We start from the raw sequence: 19718 nt of genomic DNA, 5'->3' as shown, positions 1-19718 counted from the left end.
TATCTGTTTCCTGAGGCCTCCCCAGGAGTGGAGCAGATGCCAGCATCATGCTTCCTGTACAGCCTGTGGAACCATGAGCCAATTAAACCCCTTTTCTTTATTATAAGTTACCTAGTCTCAGGTATATCATTATAGCAATGTGACAGTAGACTACGACAGCTTACCTATGAATGTTTTATAAATTTATGGGTATGCTTTTTGTTTGTAACAATGATTAAGAAGGTGAGAGCATTCCTTGTCTTTATTGGACTGGCGCTAGGGATGCTATGTAGTCTGCAAAGCAAGGGACAGTTCCTTACAAGGGATCGATAGTTATGCTTCTTACAGGACTTTCAACAGCTTGCTGGAATATTCATGTAGGTGACATGCTGTAATAATGATCTTACCTTATACTCTTACTACCTTTTACACATAAACCCCAAAATATATATTTTAAATCTGTTAGGTAGAGATTGAATTCTCCACGGATAGTGCACAGAGGGTATATTCTGCTTTGTTTGTTTGGAACTTTATGGAGAATTAGCCACAATTTCAGAAAATCACACCAGCTGTCTTACTCTGCCTATGCTATGATTGCTACTTATACAACTGATATTTTGTTAGCAATGAGGCACATAATCTGAATATGTGTTTGAGGAAATTCTACACAGATAGATGCAAGCATCTGATCACTTCATTGGTCTTCTGCATTTCATAAGGAAAAAATATTACTTTATTATAAATTACTTCCCTTCATTTTTTCCTTAAAGTTGAAGCATCATCGTGTATCTTGATTTAAAAAATTATATCTGTATGCATGTGATATTAGGTACTAATTTTAGCTGAAGATTATAATTTCATTTCAGATTTCTGTTATTAAACGGAAGGTCTGGAATCGGAGGTTGAGATTAACTGGATAACACAATATTTGCTAAAATTTACTTGAAATCACAGAAAAGACCCAACACAAAGAGACCTCTTTATTACTATTATTTATTTATTATTTCTACTATTCTTTTAAAAAATTACTATCGTTACACACAGCGGTTTTAGGCACTATCAAGCGTTCATTGCCTGTGCGCTGGGAACCTTTGCGCCCGTCTTCAGAAGTGCTCTTAGGCAGACACCGGCGAGACACGGACCGGAACTTTGGCGCTGTGACGCTAGTTTCCGGCGGGCTGCTTAGAGCGCAGAACAGCTTTGGGCCAAAGGACCATGAGAGGGCCGGAGGCGGCTCCTGAACCAACGATGGAGGGAGACGTGCTGGACACACTGGAGGCGCTGGGGTGAGGGCTTTTGGAGACGCCTTTTTCCTGAAAACGTAACCTCTCCTTCGGCCTGGCTGCTTAGCCTACTTCCCTTGGGCCTCTGTCGGCCTGGGCGGCCATGTGTAGGCCTCCTTCCCTGCCTGGATTCCTCCGGCGCCGACGGAGTTAAGCGGGAGGCGGGAGAGAAATCTACTTGGGGGGTGGAGCAGGGCCGGAGAGCTGGGGTTCGTGGCCCCCTCTTCCAAACTTCTTGCCTCGAAACTCTGTTGGAGGAATCTGCGGCGTGGCGTGGAGCGGCCCTGCTAGCACCGGTTTTCTGGGCGATCCCGCGGCCGCGGGTGATATTTGTGTTGACGTAGTTGTGGCGCCCGGAGGGAGGTGCTGGAACCTGAACTGCTGTTAAGGACTGTTGGCTGCTACAGTGTACAACTTGTGGCTTACTTGGGGGCTGGAGTGAAGGGCTTCTACTTTGACCGCAGAAAGTGTTTTAGTTCATTGCGAGTTCATACATTCAACCATTTCATCCGTTCGTCAATATATATATTAGATTGTGTATTCATTTATGCATATTTACGTTTGTAAATTTCCCCAAGGCAGGGGAAAAAGACAGTTTTCAGATTACTCTAGGCTTACATAGTCGTGCAGGCTACAAGTCTGCTGCCGAGTAGAATTTACAATGCAGGTTGGTAAGTGCTGTGAGAACTCTCAGGTGGAGGTGGGGGTAATTTTAATACTAGCAGGTGTGGTGGTTCGTAATCTCACCCTCAACCTCATCCTGTTTTTCCACACAGCCCTTGTTCCTGCCCAAATTATCATTCCCTGCCCATTGATTTGTCTCTTGAATTTTCCTTCTCCCACGTTTTATTCTTCCTCCTCCCCAGGTCAGCTCCTGGAAAATTGATGCTTTCCATATTTTATTCACTAATGTATTCTCACCAACACTCTAGAATGGAGTCTCTTAAAGTAAATAGTGGTTGAAAGAATGAGTAAATGAATGAAGCAGAGCATAGAGAGGCGACTCCACAGCATTAAGTATAGGACCAGATAGTTTACTCAAACAGTGCACATTAAATAAAGAGCTTGGAGCCATCTGCACATGTGTTTGCCCTGCTACATGCTGTTGTTTCTTGATAGGGAAAGCTATGCCTTTGCAGTGTTTTTATGAAGCAAGCTTCATAAAATAAAACCAATCCCACACTCCATTTTTATTTTTTCTAAAACTGCATTTGCCCCTCTATGATCTGTTTCTTTAGTTGGACCCTTATAATATTTACTTTACAGTGACCCAGTGTTTGAGAGTCTTGTACTTAGTAGATGGTGAATATATATAAAGAACAGTGCCATTGATTATTTAGGGGGCACTTTTACTTCTGTGAAATCACTTGGAAATTCTCACTTAACTTGGTTAAGATGGAACCAAAACAAGAACTGAAAATACTTAGTAGAATTATTTAGGCTCCAAACAGTTTGAGCTCCCAAGTACTTCAGGTAAGAGTATTGGGATCTCATAAATGGATTAGGAAAAAGGAAAAGGCAGTGCTTTTCTTTTTTCTTCATTTCTTGAACTTATTGTTCATATTATAGGTGGTTTGGAAAATTCATTGCTATAATCTTGATTTTTATCAAGGAAAATTAGTTTCACATTATTCAACATGGAAAGTAAAACAGTTGACACACTCTGAAATTAGTTTTTCTTGGAATAACTATGAGGGCAAAATTTTGAAGTTTGAATTCCCTGTGATAATAAGATGTGAAAAAGGTAGTTATTTGCAGTATGTGTTGTAATGGGATACTGTTTTCAAATATCCATGTATATAGTGAATAACGTATTTTTGTTGTAAGATATTTAGGATATAAGTGAAGGTACTTGAGTTTGTCATGTAAAATAAATTAATGAGAAGCATTTAAAGGGAAAATATATGAAAGGACAATTTAGTGATACAGGTGAAAACAGGCTAGGCTAGGAGTCAATCAGTTTTCTCATCGGTGAAAAGAGCAGGCTGGAGTAGATGATTTTAGAAGTCTCTTTCTGTTCTGATAGTCTCTGATTTTGTGGAATAGTAGATCTCAACGCTGGAAGTACACAGAATTGTGTGGAACCTGTGAAAACTGTTCCAGCCTGGTATATACCACAGACTGATTGAATCATAATTTTCAGAGATATAGTACAGACCTGTATATTTTTAAAAAGATCCACAGCCTTGGTTGAGAAACACTATTATGGAGAGAAGTTTCCTTTAAATATTTGTTGAACACAGCTGTATATTGGATCTTGTTCTGAGGAGTCAGTGGTGAGCAAAATAGACTTGATTTCTGCCCCTGTGTAATTTACAGTCTAGTTGAGAAACAAACATGATCACAAAAATAATTATAAGCTATAATAAATGTGTCAAAGGAAAAGAACAGGGTGATATAACAGGAGGATCTAAGAAGTCTTAGGGGTTAGTGATAGATTCCTGAGGAAGTGACATTTGAGTTGAAATAGGAAGAGTGAATAGAAGTTAACTAGTTTAGGCTGCATGGATGAAAAAGGGGGACAAAGACACCCTTAGAGTGAGAAGAAAATGTGAAGACCTTGAAGTGGGAAGGAGCTTGATATATTAGAAGAACTAGAAGTAGGCTAATGTAGTTGGAAGGCAAAATGTGAGGGGTAGAGTGGTGGGAAATTGGATTTAAGAGTTAGGTGAAAATCAGGACATGAAGCCCCTTTTAGTCTGTGTTGTGGATTTTATTCTTGATCATAACAGCAATGGGATGTGACTGAAGAATTTTAAATAAAAAGGGAGTGATTTGATGTCTAGTCTGAAAGTTACGTCAGTCAGCAAGGTGGAAAATGGATTGGAGAATTTAGTTAATAGTCTGGGAAAGAAATGATGGTTGCTTAGTGGCAGTGGTTAAAGAAAAAACTACATTACTGGACTCAGTGGTTGATTGGATGTTAAAATTCAAGGATTCATTTCTCTTTATTTTTAAAAATTTTTAATAGACACAGGGTCTTATGATGTCCAGGCTAGTCTTGAATCCCTAGCCTCAAATGATCCTCCAACTTTGGCTTCCCAAAGTGCTGGGATTACAGGTGTGAGTCACCATACCCCACCAGATTAATTTCTTCAGTTGGTATTTATTGAGCACCAAAATGAAATGATACACCTTAGAATGTAAATTGGATACAGAAGAATGTGAAGATAGGAGAGAGCTGGTAAATAGGTTGAATGCAGAGGGATCAAAGGAATGGAGGTAATGATGATATCAAAGAATAGTTAGTTGTAGGTGAGTGGTCAAAGAAGCAAGCTGGAAGAATAGATAAGAGGCTGTGGTCAGAGAGCCACATGTTTGGATTAGTGATTTTGGAAGTGGAGTAGTTCCAGGTAATGGCAAGAGTGCAAGGGGTGCTGAATGACATGTTGTTGCAGGTTGGAATGGAGAGCTCAGGGTGTGAGATAGGGTATACATACAGACTTTAAAGGAACTCAGTATAATGGCAAGAATAGAGGTAGAGAGGAAAACTGAGCAAAGGGGATGCTGGGGAGTGTCCAAGAGGTAATAGGTGAAAACCACAAGTGAATGGGTGGCAAATTTGAGTGGCCTGTGCCTCAAGAGATCAGGAGATATTTATAAGATAATGGGACAGCAGTGATAATGATGCTGTCTTGGTAAGTACAGAGGACAAAAACCCTACTATCTGATCTTTAGGAATTTGAGAGAATAAAAAGAACTAAAGCTAGAGATGGTAGGGATAATAACCTTTCTTTCTTTCTTTCTTTCTTTTTTTTTTTTTTTTTTTTTTTGAGAAAGAATTTTCCAACAGAGTAAAAATAACAGAAATCAGTAATCTATTCTCTTCCAGGGTGGGAAGAAAACCTCCTTACTCACAGGCTCGAGACTATGGCTAGGTGGTAAAAAGGTTCAAGACTAGAGCTAGAGCTCAGCACCCAACCTTGGGGAGACACAGAAAGGGCCCATGCGAAGCACTTGGCAGGAGGCAAGCATAGCCTTTGGGCCACAAGACCTGATGGCCACTGGGATACTGGCCTGGAAACAAGTCTACATCTTCCCAGAAATGTCTTACTTTTCTCTGCAGCAGCTGGCTAGAGAAAGATTTTGGAAAGGTGTGTACCTGGAGCACCCAAAGGCATACCCGTCCTTTTTCCTTGGCATAGGCCTTATAACACGGAGGAAAGGCCATGGTTTGGCGATGGAATATTCAATAGTCTTCCGTATAGAGCTCAGTGGCTTTTAGGATGGCAGGAGAGTAGATGAGCTACTTTGGGAAGAGTCTAGGTCTTTCAGCTTCTCCCCCACTGAAACACTATATGCTGCGGCTCAGTTCATGGCAGAGCACACACACACACACACATCTCAGAAACCCAACAGCTCGGAAGCAGGTAGCTCTCGGTATTGTTGGTCTGGCATTTGCCTGCTTGGCATCTAAGCTGTCCTAAACCTCTTTCCAATCACTTCTCACTATTTCCAGGCCCATGTGGTGAGGTGCTCCAGCTTCCACTCTGTCTGTCAGATTATCATAAAGGCACAGTGTAGTAAAGACCATCATAAAGGCACGATGTAGTAAAGACCCCTACTGGGATGACCGCTGCTTGGAAGCAGGGAAGGCTATGGGGCCCACACCTACCCAAAACTGGGATAGACATTGTCTGCTCTGCTTCTGAAAGGTTGGGATCAGGTTCAGTAACTCAGTATCTGCCATGTCATCAAACCAGGACTGCACAGGCACTGCATTCTCTGGGTGGAAGATGTAAGAAGCAGACAAGTTGTCCAGGATGAGGATTTTCCTCAGCTTCCTCCCCAGGCAGCTGAGGTTCCTGACTTAGCAGCCCTGGTGGAACACTCAGGACTCATGGAATAAGTGAGCCCAGAACACCCCACCCTGGTCCAGGAGATTTGTCACAGGATCGGCATACTTGGCCAGGTTGGCAGTGAAGAGAACACATTTAAAGAGTTCTTCATTCGTCTCTTTCCACATGAGGCTTCTTGAGCACATACACCTGCTTGATGGCCTCCTCAATCTCTGTAGATACTGTGAGGCCAGCATTGTTGCTGGGCTTACAGATGCACAAGAGTTTCATCTGGATCAGTGACCACACATATCCTTTGACCTTCATCTGTCACCTTTGGAGCAGTCATGTCCCTGGGATCTGATAAAACTGGTACTGGAGACACTGGAGCAGATCCGACTTAGCAGTGGTATTGGCTTCCTCCTTATATGCACCAGCTTAGTGGAAGTGCTTGAGTGGCCAACGTGCTGGGTGTGAAAATAGCAGAAATGGGCCTTGAAGATGTTATATCCATGAGGCTTCTTTAAGGAGGGCTTGGAGACCAGGCCTTACTTGGTGAGCACCAGGGCATCTTCCCTCTATCTGCAGATAACAAACTCAGGGCATCGTATCTGCAGACACAGGCTGGCTGGGTGGAAGAACCAGTGGACCCACGGTCTCGGCTGGACTGGGGGGCCCGGGCTTGGGCTGGCTGCAACTCCTGAGACTCCAATTCCCACAGCTGTTCACATACCCTCTCTCCTTTCCTCCCTGGGCTGGGAAGCGAGGTGGCCTCTACCGAGGGTGGGTGGCCTGGGCGTGGGCTCCCCTGGGTACCCTGGCTCCGATCTCCCAGCAGTAGCTCTGAGCTTCTTAGTTTAGGTCCAAAATGGAGAATCCAGAGTAAAAATGAGAGGGTTAATCTTTCTGAGAAGAGATGGACAGTATAGCAAAATATCCACTATGTTGTGGATGGAAGATAGTGGAAATTCTGGGGTAGCACGGAGAGGTGGATGAGAGGCAAAGGCAATAGGTTGGGTAAATGATGGGAAAAGAAAGGGTCTTATATTTTATCTGTTGGCTGAAGAAAATAGTAAATTAGGCCCTGGCTATATTGTTGAGGAGAGTTGCCAGCAGCCCTAATGGACTGAAGATTTGGATCGCCCAGCTTAAAGCAGTGTTAGACCAGCAACTATGGTTCCAGGGTATAAGGCTATGGGGGACGGCCTAAGCCTAGGGGAGATGTTCCCAGTGTTTGGAGTAACACTAGCACTTTGATGATTAACTAAGAATATGTAGAACAAACTAGGAAGTAAAGGCAGAATGGCATTGGAAATCATACTAAGTACGAAATAAATGCGATAAACACTAAATTGTTGCTAAATGTAGCATAAATAGACTCTTAAATGCCCATTCTAATTTCTCACGTACTGCAAGAGGAGAAAGAGTGATGATAAATATTGAGAGTTTTTTAATGAAAGTAAAAAAATAAGTACTAAGCTGCTTAAGAGAGATTGGTGGAGTAGCAGCATCATCATCACATGGGGTGAAGAAATGCAGAATCCCAGACATTCCAACTTTACTGAATTAGAATCTTTTTTTTTTTTTTTTGAATTAGAATCTTTATTTTAACAAGACCCTCAGGAGACTCATATACACATAAAAGTTTCAGAAGCACTGTTCTTGCCAGAAAAGTACTTTTATATTCTTTTTTTTTTTTTTTTTTAGACGGAGTTTCACTCTTTCCACCCAGGCTGGAGTGCAATGGCGCGATCTCGGCTCACCGCAACCTCCGCCTCCTGGGTTCAGGCAATTCTCCTGCCTCAGCCTCCTGAGCAGCTGGGATTACAGGCACACGCCACCATGCCCAGCTGAATTTTTGTATTTGTAGTAGAGACGGGGTTTCACCATGTTGACCAGGATGGTCTCGATCTCTTGACCTTGTGATCCACCCGCCTCGGCCTCCCAAAGTGCTGGGATTACAGGCTTGAGCCACCGCGCCCGGCCACTTTTATATTCTTATTCAGTTATCTAGCAGAATATTTTTAGACACTTCTATTGCATAAGACTATTAGATATATTTCTGGATGGTGACAGAGCAATAAGGGTTAAGAGCGTGGGACTATGGAGATAGGTTGTGTGACTCAGTTACAGACAACCGTTAGCTATGATTATGGCCATCCCAGAGAATTTATTTACCTTTATCTTCCTGAACTTTCTCATCTGAAATATGAAGCTAATAGTAGTATCTACCTTTTAGGGTATTGTGGCAATTAAATGAGGCAATTTGTATAAATCATTTAGCACTGACCTAACATACAATTAACAGTTTATAAATGTTAGCTACTATTGTGATTTTGATTGTTATTAGATGTTCAAGTACGTTAAATGCATTTATTTTTTCCTTTTTTTATTTTTACCTCATCTGATGAGCTAAGGCATTAAAGATTAGATTTTTTTTTTCCAAATTCAGTATTTTTTGTGATTTGAGCAGTATTTGTTGGTGTTAATCATTGGCATTTCAGTTTAAAAAACTTACACCAGTATGAATTACTTAAATTTTTTCAAGAGTTTATGAGTATTACTTTATTGCAGAAATGAAAGCAAGTAGGAGGAAATAAGGTGTTTACTATTAAATCTCATTGAGAGACATTGTAAGACATGGAGGAAGGCTAACCCCATGAAGAACCACTCTTGAGCTGGGGGTGCAGAAATAATGTTCTAGTCTCAGCTCTGCCTTTACTTGGCTATGTCAGCTGGACCAGGTTATTTCCTTAGTTTCCTTATAGTTGTAGACAGAGGTCTAACAAGACCTGTGTGAACGATGGAGCTTTTGGATTAAATACGGATTTAAATCTTAGTGCTGTCTTCTGATAGAGTTAGGATAATGCTACCTTAAAGCATTGCTGTAAAGATGAAATGAATTCTGTCCGGCCTGCTATATAAGGCAGGTTTCCTAATGTCATGAAGTCTTAGTTTCTTTACCTACAAAATGAGGATTTGAAAATACCAGGACTCATCCTTCATCTGATATAACCAGATAATTCAAAGAAAAAGAAATGCAAGTAGTCGTTAAGTATATGCAAAGATGCCTTGTGCCTTGCTCAGAAGAGAAATGTAGATAAAACTTTACTGAGCTATCAGATGGTCAAAAATCCAAAAGTTTGACAACTTTAGTGAATTATGAGGGAATGGGTACTCCAGTACCTTGATGGTACAACCCCTCTGCAGGAGAATTTAATGGTATCTAGCAAAGTTACCTATCTATTTACCCTTTGAACCAACAGTCGCACCTCTAGGAATCTATTCCAGATATAAACTGACAAAAATTTGCCAAACTGTATTAACAAAACACTAGAAGCAATCTAAGTGCCCTTTAGTAGAAGCTGATTAAATAAAATATGGTGCACCTGGACAGTGGGGTAGTATATAACTGTAAATATGGTTAAATAATATCTCTAATTACTGATCTCTACTATATGTAAATATGTGTGCATGTGAGCATATATGTGTTTAAAGCAAGGACTAGAACAGTATATAGCAGGCTACCTTTTATCTTAAAAAGGAGACAAAAATGCATATATTTATATTGAAAAACATGATGGAAGGACAACCCCAAACTAATAAATATGGTCACCTATAGGGAAGGGAGGGAACAGAGTGGAGGATACAAGATTAAAATTGCAAACTAGATTTTTCTGATGTACCTTGTATTTTTAAGTTAGACTTTGAAACTATAGTAATGTTTTACATAATTATAAGACAAAAATGAAATCAAAAGCAACAAATCTCTAAAAATTAAAAGCTAAATGAAATAAATTTCTGTTGATATATCAAGTAGGTGGTTTAATCACATGGAATGGAATTGTTTTTCTGTATATCCTTACAGGAATACCTTGTAAATATAAAAAAATTAAACTGTAATTTTGTTGTTAATAGTATACTGGATTTCCTATTCTGAAGCCATCTGTAATTATACCTATTTTAATATATATTAGGAATTTGTAAATGTTATTAAAACAAAAATTTTCATTGTGAGAGAAGATAAATGAAAATGTAAAATAAAATATGTAAAACCCCTACAATTCTAAATTCCAGTTGGAAATAGCAATATGAACTCCTGATAGAGTGTGTCTTAAAAAGGCATAGAAACAGTGACCAACCTTTGGTACCAGATTTTGTACTCTAAATACCATTAAAAAGAATCAGGGCTCCTTGGAGAAATGTCTGATTCCAAGATGAAGGCAGGAACATGTTGTGGAAAGCAAGGAAAGCATTCAGAGAGTATGGGGGAATAATCTAAAGGGCTCCTTTGGCCTACATGAATGGGCTACTACAAACCAGAGATAGCAGAATTTGAGTATCAAAAGAATAATAACTGCAATGGATTAAAACACATTAAATATATTATCTGTAAGTGTATAGTGTTAACAAAAGCTCAGTTGCAAGAGTCATAAAAGTAGAAGACTGATCATCTAATTCAGTTAATGTAGTATATAAAGTGTTTTGAAAATGTAAGTTTCTTCTGAAATACAATTTGCAGAAATGTTTAAAATAGTAAAATTATAAAAAAAAAAAACAGGGCCAATCACGGTGCCTCACACCTGTAATCCCAGCACTTTGGGAGGCTGAGGTGGGCGGATCGCTTTAGCTCAGGAGACCGGCCCGGCCAACATGGTGAAACCCCCTCCCTACTAAACATACAAACATTAGCCATGTGTGGTGGCAGGCACCTGTAATCCTAGCTACTGTGGTGTCTGAGGCAAGCAAATATCTTGAACCCAGGAGGCGGAGGTTACAGTGAGCCGAGATTGTGACGCTGCATTCCAGCCAGGGTGACAGAGTTATCCCCGCCTCAAAAATATATATATAAAATAAAATAAAAGGTTTAGGTTAAAGTGATCTAATAGGTTCTTTTCAACTTTAATTTTTTAAAATTTGTAATTTGTATCTGCTTTTCTCACTATTTTTGTTGTAATTAATATAAAGTTAGACTTTATGCTGTATTTGACTTTGTGATGTCTATGGTATTTATCTTAAAATTGGTAGATAATTTTACTGTAACATGTTAAAATATAGGAAAAAAGCCAAATGTTGATTATATAGAGCAGCAATGAGCAGACCATTTCTTTAAAAGGCAATATAGTCATCATTTTCAGTTACAGCTACTTAGTTCTTCCATTGTAGTGTGGAAACAGCCATAGCCAGTTTGTAAATTAATACATTTATTGGCTGTGTTCCAATAAAATTTTATTTACAAAAACATGCAGTAGACTTTGACACAGAGTATAGGAGGGTTTTTTGTTTGTTTGGGTTTTTTTTTTTTTTTTTTTTTTAACTTGTATGTCTTCCTTTCTAGGTATAAAGGACCATTGTTAGAAGAACAAGCCCTTACAAAGGCTGCAGAGGGTGGATTATCTTCACCTGAATTTTCAGAGCTCTGTATTTGGTTAGGCTCTCAAATAAAATCGTTATGTAACTTGGAAGAAAGTATCACGTCTGCTGGTATTGCCACATTATGTTTTATTTACCTTTCTGCTTAATAGTAAAATAAACCAGTAACTTATGGCTTATAGTTTTATCAATAATGTGCCCACTGTACGAAGAAAAATCACATATTGCAAAGAACTTCAGTATGTGATAGTAAACATTTTTGGGTTAAATTTATATTAATCCAAAATTGATATTTAAATTTGCTATCAAACTATAAGCAATTACTGTTTATCTGCTATTTTTTTTTCTTCCTGACAGCTCTGATGTCTGCTGTGTAAACCTTAGTATTATTTTTTAGAAAAAGTAGAGTCTGAATTTGATTATTTAAAAGTTTAATTTTTGAATGGTGCTCATGTTGAATTAAGGCTTAAAATATTATACATATGTGTGTGTAATTCCTAATTTAAATTGTGTTCTGAAGCTTGTAGCTCAGGAGGATATGGATTCACATAGGAATACTTCTGTTAAAAACTTCTGTACTAGCTCATAAAGCTTCTTTAATTCATCGCCATCTTAGTAACTGGAGTCCTGTGGGTCTTCGGAAGAATTTCAGATATTAATAGTATAATAAAAGGAAAAAGTAAAAATTATTGTGCATTCACTAGGGGTCAAAGTAGCTTTTTCTTTGAAAGATAATATTTTTTTCTTTAGAGATGGGGGTCTTGCTGTGTTGCCCAGACTGGACTTGAATGGGCTCAAGCAATTCTCTTACTCCACCATCCTAAATAGTTGAAACTTCAGGTGCGGGCTGCCACACCCAGCTTATCCTTTTTCTATTGTTTTTTAACAGTTCACTTGATGCAAAGTAAAATAATTTGAATTCTAAACACAAAATACAAGTGCCTACATAATTGTATTATGAAATAAAGATAAACACTGAGGGTTAATTAGATGGTTGCATTTATTTTCTGAGTATATAGAAATACAGTAAAAAGGGATCATTGGTTCTGAAGTGAATTAATAATTATAGCCATAATAATGCTTTTACTATTTTAGTTGTTAAAATAAGCTTCATGATCACACATTTAAGGATTTAATGTGAAAATTTAGAATTGACTGTAAAGTGGAAATAAACAAGTAGATTTTATAGTATTGGATTATATGATAAATGCTCAGTAAATGTTTTGTAATTTTTCTTTTTTAAAGGAAGAGATGATCTAGAGAGCTTCCAGCTTGAGATAAGTGGCTTTTTAAAAGAAATGGCATGTCCATATTCTGTACTCATATCGGGAGACATTAAAGATCGTTTAAAAAAGAAGGAAGACTGTTTGAAGCTTCTATGTAAGTTATCTTGAACATTTAAATGCATGTGTTTGATCTGGTTTTTATTATTTTCAAGTCAAGATTTATTAATGAAGCATTAGATATTTTGTATATTAAAAAGGTTTTAATATTTAAAATACAAAGCTGTCTCAGAAATGTTCATATAATACAGTATACATTCTACCAGCAATACCTTCTAACATTTGTGATTTATTTGGCCAATGTAGAATGTCCTGTGTTTGTGATTTATATAGTACTTTAGTAATTTTTTCTTTATCTTAGTCTGTCTGCTATTATTCATGACTATATGGCTAAAGTTGATAATCTCCAAAGTCCTATTTAATCTTAAAACTCTCTGAAACTAGGCACTGGATGATAATTTGTTTAAAAATATTTATTGATCACTTACTCTTATACCAGGAACTGCTCTAGGAATATATGAGGGTTTTTTTTTTTTTTTTTTTTTTAAAGATAAAATTTGTGCCTTTAAGATACTTTAAATGTACCTAGTTTTATCAGGGAGGGATTTGGAGTATACATCCATGTTTGTATTGCATCCTTTCAACATTGTTTTACTTTAGCTTAATTTTATAATTTTTTAAATTTCTATAAAGAATGACCATTTGTAAGAATTTTTCTAATACCTTTTATTATGAAAGATTTCTATTTCAGATTATACCATTTATAAAAAGATTACAGGTGATATATTCCTCCTAGGCACTAGCGTTAGTAAAGTTTGTTTCATTAGAGATGAAATTGTGTGTGTGTGTGTGTGTGTGTGTGTGTGTATGTGCATGTTTAGTGGTGATAGAAGTATTGGCATTGAAATTGTCTTGTGTGTTGAGGAGGAATAGAAGTTATGTGCCCTCTCCCTCCCTCCCACTATACTGTTCTCCATCTTCCTCCCATTTGGTGTGAGTCACTGATTTAATGAACCACTGTTAATCAGAGGTCACAGTAACTCCTAGGTATATTGGGACAGAAAGGAACCTAAGAAGCGCTAACTAGAGGAACTTGGATATTCTTAATGTCAGTTAATGAGAATTATGAAATCTATCATGGTTCCCTTTTTTCCTTAGCTGCTAAGAAGCTCAGTAATTGCAGTGATAACTGGTTTCTGTTACAAGTAGGAATAAAGAAGAGATTTAAGAGAAGTATATTGTTCTTTCTGATTTTAAAAATACGTGCCCAGAGGGCAGTGCTGAGGAGTTAGTGTTTAATGGGTACAGAGTTTCAGTGGGGAAGATGAAAAAGTTCTGGAGGTGGATGATGATGTCTACTTAAAACATGATTAAAATGGTAAATTTTATATGTTCAAAAATTACATGCTTATTATGGAAATCTTAGATAATACATAAAGTATAAAGAAGAAATACATTTATAATTTCACTCCCCAGAGAGGATATTGGTTTATTTCCTTTGTCTTTCTATGTACACAAACAGAAACACACACACTCTCACACTCTCAATCACTCTTAAATAAGATTAAGATCCTGTTACAGATTCTTCTCCTCCTCGTCTTCATTTAATATATTGTTTTCCTCTTTATTTTCCTATCACTTAATATTTTTTGAAAACATAAATTGGCTACTGTTCTATTCAAATAACTTTATGTTTGTTAACAGATTTCAAATTTGTATTTCTCTCTATTTTAAAATGATTTCCTTGTTTGTATTTTTGGTTACTTAGACAAAGATTGTGAACATTTAAAATAGTCTCTGATCTAGATGTATATTGCCATATTTTGTTCCAGAAAGGTTATACCAATTCACAGTCTTAACAGCATCTATTCTTTCTTCAGTTGACTGTTTGAATCATATTGACATAATAAGCTTCTTTGTGTTCTTTTTGAAAGTGTTTGCAACATGTATAAAATAAAAAGGGCCAAATTCCATAATATGTAAAGAGCTTTTATAAATCAAGAGGAAAAAGATAAAAATTCACTGGGAAAATGTATAAAACACATAAATATGCATTCTACGGAAAAAAATTTTTAACTGCTTCTAAGCATGAAAAGATGCACAATATCACTCATAACAGGATACCATTTTTCACTTGAAAAATCATAATAGAAATTTGGGGGAGTAAGCCTTTTTGTGTACTACAGACATTAGACTGTGGTGGGAAAATAACCTGTAGAGCCCCTTAGGAGGACACGTTTTCAATGTCTCATTAATATTCACATGGCCTTTTGACTTGGCGGTTCTTTTGATTTGGCAGTTCTTTGTCTATGAATTTATATCTGTTTCCCCAAATGTACAAAGACATGTGAAAAGCATGTTCATTATGACATGGTAGTAGCAAAAAACCAGAAACCAGAGTGTCCATAAATATAGATAAATAGAAATGGTACATTAATGCAGTGATATCACAAGAGAGATAGTAGGAAGAATGCAAATAAATCAAATGTGTCAATATGGAATGATCTCTAAGAGATGTTGGTAAATACAAAATAAATATACAGAACATGTATAGCATGTTCTTGTTTATATAAAATCAACAAAAATGCGTAGATGGTGAATGTATATACTGAATACACACACACACACACTCGCTCACACACACACACACACACACACACGCTCACACTCCTAAAAGAATACCCAAGAAATTAATGGTAATTGCCTCTGGGGAGGGAGAAATCTAAGGATCTGCAAAAGGAAGAAGGCTTACTTTTCCCTGTACTGCTTACCATCTGCATGGATTAGCATTGTAAATACTAAATGCTTATTTGTGCTATTACATAGAGAAGTTAGATTTCCATGGAAGTGAAGGGAGACTTCACCCAAGGTTCTGTCTAAAATACAAATTTTTGAAAAACTGGTAATGTGTTTTAATGAAGTTTTTATTATTTTATTTTATTTTGAGACAGAGTCTCACTGTGTCACCCAGGTTGGAGTACAATGGTGTGATTATAGCTCACTGCACCCCCTCAAACTCTGGAGCTCAAGTGAACCCCTCACTTTAGCCTGTGTAGCTGGGACTGCAGGCATGCACCACTATGCCTAGCTAATTTTAAAAAACATTTTGTAAAGATGGGGTCTTTGTTGCCCAGGTAGGTCTTAAACTCCTGGGCTCAAGCTGTTCTCTCACCTTAGCCTCCCAAAATACCAGGATTACAGGCCTGAGCCACCACACTTGGTCTTAATGAAGTTTTTAAGTCAGAGGGACCTTAGTATAGCCCTCATAAGTAGAGCTTAATATTGGTCTTAAAGTTTAATAATTGGTCTTAATATTTTGGTACTTGACTCTCTAAACTGTTGTGTGTAGACTGCTTGGAGAAGTCTTTAAAGCAGTGGCTCTCAATCTTGCCTGACCTTGACCATCACATTGAGTCTAAAACACACCACACACAGATTCCCAACTGCTGCTTCTAGATCTACTGTTCAGAATCTCAGAGGATGGGACTCTGATACCTGTACTTTTAAATTGTTTTTCAGATGTATTTTCTGCTCAGCTGAAGTTAAAACTTCTATATTAAATTGTGGTGTTTATGTCTAATTTTAACCAAACAAATAAAAACAAAGTCCCCCCCCACCACCCGACCCCCGCAAGATGGAATCTTGCTCTGTTGCTCAGGCTGGAGTGCAGTGACATGATCTCAGCTCACTGCAACCTTCACCTCCCGGGTTCGAGCAATTCTTCTCCCTCAGCTTCCCTAGTAGCTGGCACTACAGGCGCATGCCACCACACCTGGCTAATTTTTGTACTTTTAACAGAGTTGGGGTTTTGCCATGTTGGCCAGGCTGGTCTCAAACTCCTGACTGCAGGTGATCTGCCTGCCTTGGCTTCCCAAAGTGCTGGGATTACAGGGGTGAACCAATGCGCCCAGCCCAAAACAAAAGTCTTAACTACTGTAGTGAAGAGTCACTTTAAAACAAGACTATAACCATTTAAGATTTTTGAGTAATTTTCTTAAATATGGCTATTGAAAGGACTAGATGTAATGGTGAAAGTAAAGGGACTTGTAAATATTTGGAGTGGTTTATCCTGACTCAAATTGCCCTTTGTGCTTATAGATCAGTTAGAGCTATATATTCTTCTCTGACCAGCCTGCTCTGTACATATAAGACAGATAATTTATCAGCATCTTACGCATTCTTATCTGTTCTTAAATTGTTGATTTGCTGGTGGGTCTCAACTACTGGATTTTATACTCTTTGAAGCTAGGCATTATTGGTATTAATTGATACTCACTTTAAGTGAATAAATAATTTCAGTTAAATACCTTAAGAGATTCTTGTGCATGTATTAACATTTATTTTCTCTTTTTCATTGTAGTATTTTTAAGTACAGAACTTCAAGCTTCACAGATATTACAGAACAAGAAACATAAAAATTCTCAATTAGATAAAAATAGTGAAATTTATCAGGAAGTTCAAGCTATGTTTGATATACTTGGTATACCCAAGTCAACAACTTCTGACATTCCGCTTATGCTGAGCCAAGTGGAATCAAAGGTATTATGTTTGTTTGGTTTTTTTATTTTCCCCAAATTCAACTGAATGCTAACATGTAAGTGCTATATTAAAAATGAAACTGTTCCCTTTAATTTTAAGATATACATTTTATTTCAAAAGTTTATCTTCATGTAAACCAGATTTTGGATTTGGACTTAATAGGCATGTGACCTAATTGGTCAATGGCTAACATTCAGGAATCAAATCTTAATAAGTTACTGCCCTTAGCTGTGCCAGAGTTTGCCATGATAGAAATCACTTAGCAAATATAATCGTGACTTTCCTAACCAAGGATGTAATGTAGAGAAAAGAAAGAGAGAAAGAGAGAGAGAGAGAAAGGGAAAGAAAGAAAGAGAAAGAGGGAGTGGGAGAGACTGAGAGGGAAGGAGGGGAAGGAAGGGAGTGAGGGAAAGGAAAGGAGGGAAAGGGAGGAAAGAGGGAGAGAGGGAAGAAAAAGAAAAAAAAGAAAGGTAAAGAAAAGGAAAGGAAAGAAAGAGGTAAAGAGAGTTACCTACAAAGTCACAGGCAACTAAACTTTTTAAGAAATGGATGTTAATAGAATTGCAGTGTGGTTTCTTTGGCAATGAGCATGCACAGTTTTTGGTATATAAATGTTTAGTCAGAGTAAGTGCATTATATAATGAATGGAAGAGTGAATTAATTAGTACCCTGATGGGTTAGTTAACAACAACAACAACAAACTATGTATCTTATGGCTCCTGTATTTTTTTTTTTCCAGTTACTAAACAACTCTTGTTCCCAGTCAAGCCATATATTAGAGAAGATGCTACCCTCACAGACCATATTCTGGCCTAGTTCCTGGGTTTCATTTGTTAAATATGTAGGCCCCTAGTGGAATAAATACAGGATTCATTTTAAAGGAAAAGAAAATTTTTGCCTAACCTTCAAGAATAAGTACCTAACTCCATTTTTAGACACAGTGCCTTAAAATAAATCCTTGTTCAGTAAAGATCTCTTTTGCATTGATAATTTATGAAATGAAAAATAAGGTTTGTCTTAATGAATGTAAGAGAATTATAGTATTACTAAGACAAAAACAGAATATTAAAAAAAATTTTTTTGGTAGAACTTGCAAACCAGAGAGTAAGTCTGTGAATCTCAGTTCAAAAACTTTCTTACAGAGTTAACAAGTTACTCTTCAGAACTTTTTTTCTGTTTTTCTCTGGATGAAGACTAATCTGGGGTTGGCTATATTTTCTGGGACTATTTCAAATTGAGATAGATTTCTGAGTTTATAATTTTCTAGTGCTTCCCAAAGAGGCTTTTCCCTTTTATGGTTTTTATTTAGTATTAACAACATTCTCAAATACCTCTTTTCCCTATTTGAAGCAGGCTATAATGCCTAGGTTCAAATACTGGCATACTGATTATAAGGTAGTTGTTACTGTGGCCATCTTGGCCAAAGATTCACCTAAAAGGTCTTCCTACTCTACTCAGTTTTTATCAAAAATAAAAATTTTCATGTTTTCTTTCTTCTACATGTGATTTGTTGGGGGGAAGGAAAGTATTATTTTCCAACTTAAAGTTGTTCAGATGTGTAATTATAATGGTATAGTTACAAGAAATATATAGTGGTGGTATAATAACAGCAAATGTATAGCATTCACTATTCTAAATGTTTACATGTAATTACTCACTTAATTCTCACATCACCCATGTGAGGTGATTCTGAATGTTTACATGTAATAACTCAATTCTCACTTCACTTATGGTTATGGGTATTAGACCACCCCGTGTTGTATTACCTACAACAACCCTGCGAGGAAGCTGAGGTACTGAAGGATATAAGTTAAACAAGCAAGTTTCTAAATAGTGGTAGGCCTGAAGTTTAAACCCAGGTAGTCCAACTCCAGAGCCTGTGCCTTTAACTTATTCTATAACAAGTAATTTTCAAATTTATTAAGACTATTATGTAATGTTGAATCCTAGGAATGGAGCCGAATGTGATTACACATAACAAACTACAAGTATACATTCAGAATTCCTCTGGAGTGAGGAGTTACAACTCATACTTCTTATAATGTATGAAAAAAAACTAAAATTAGAGATATTTACCATAGTTGGAGAATCTACAGAAATGGTCCCTTTTAAGAAAATAATAATTTCTTTAAAATATGTACAAATTATATCAGTATAGAAATTGTATCATGGTAGAGGTAGATTTGCTGTGAAGCTACTGAAGCTGAAGTTCGGGGTCTCTTATTTGCACAGGTTCTTTCTAAGCTTTTTAAAAACACCATTTTTGAAATGTAATTATACCATAAAATTCGCCCATTTTAAGTTTATTTATATAGTTCAGTGAATTTTATTGCATTTACAGAGTTGAACAGCCATCACCAAACTCGGATTTAGAGCGTTTCCATCACCCTCAGAAGAAACCTCAACTGTGCCCATTTACATTACTCCACATTACAACCCCTGCTTCCAGTCTGATTTTGAATTCTTTCCTTAAAGAGTTCTTC

The 19718-nt window shown here is 37.2% G+C and overlaps 1 protein-coding gene across 1 annotated transcript in view; it reads left to right on the top strand.

The window, feature by feature from the left end:
- Positions 1–1134: 1134 nt before the first annotated feature.
- FAM98B (family with sequence similarity 98 member B) overlaps positions 1135–19718 on the top strand; it is a 28553-nt gene continuing 9969 nt past the window's right edge. The window contains exons 1-4 of the mRNA XM_032261203.1: positions 1135–1265; positions 11379–11524; positions 12659–12793; positions 17057–17235. Coding sequence (XP_032117094.1) covers positions 1195–1265; positions 11379–11524; positions 12659–12793; positions 17057–17235 — 531 coding nt within the window. The 5' untranslated portion in view covers positions 1135–1194. The remainder of the gene's footprint in view (positions 1266–11378; positions 11525–12658; positions 12794–17056; positions 17236–19718) is intronic.

Source organism: Sapajus apella, unplaced genomic scaffold (assembly GCF_009761245.1).
Source record: "Sapajus apella isolate SASKATOON/1434 unplaced genomic scaffold, GSC_monkey_1.0 scaffold122, whole genome shotgun sequence".
Taxonomy (NCBI): domain Eukaryota; kingdom Metazoa; phylum Chordata; class Mammalia; order Primates; family Cebidae; genus Sapajus; species Sapajus apella.
Note: the sequence above shows the minus strand (reverse complement) of the source record. Positions and strands in the feature narration are given on the sequence as shown.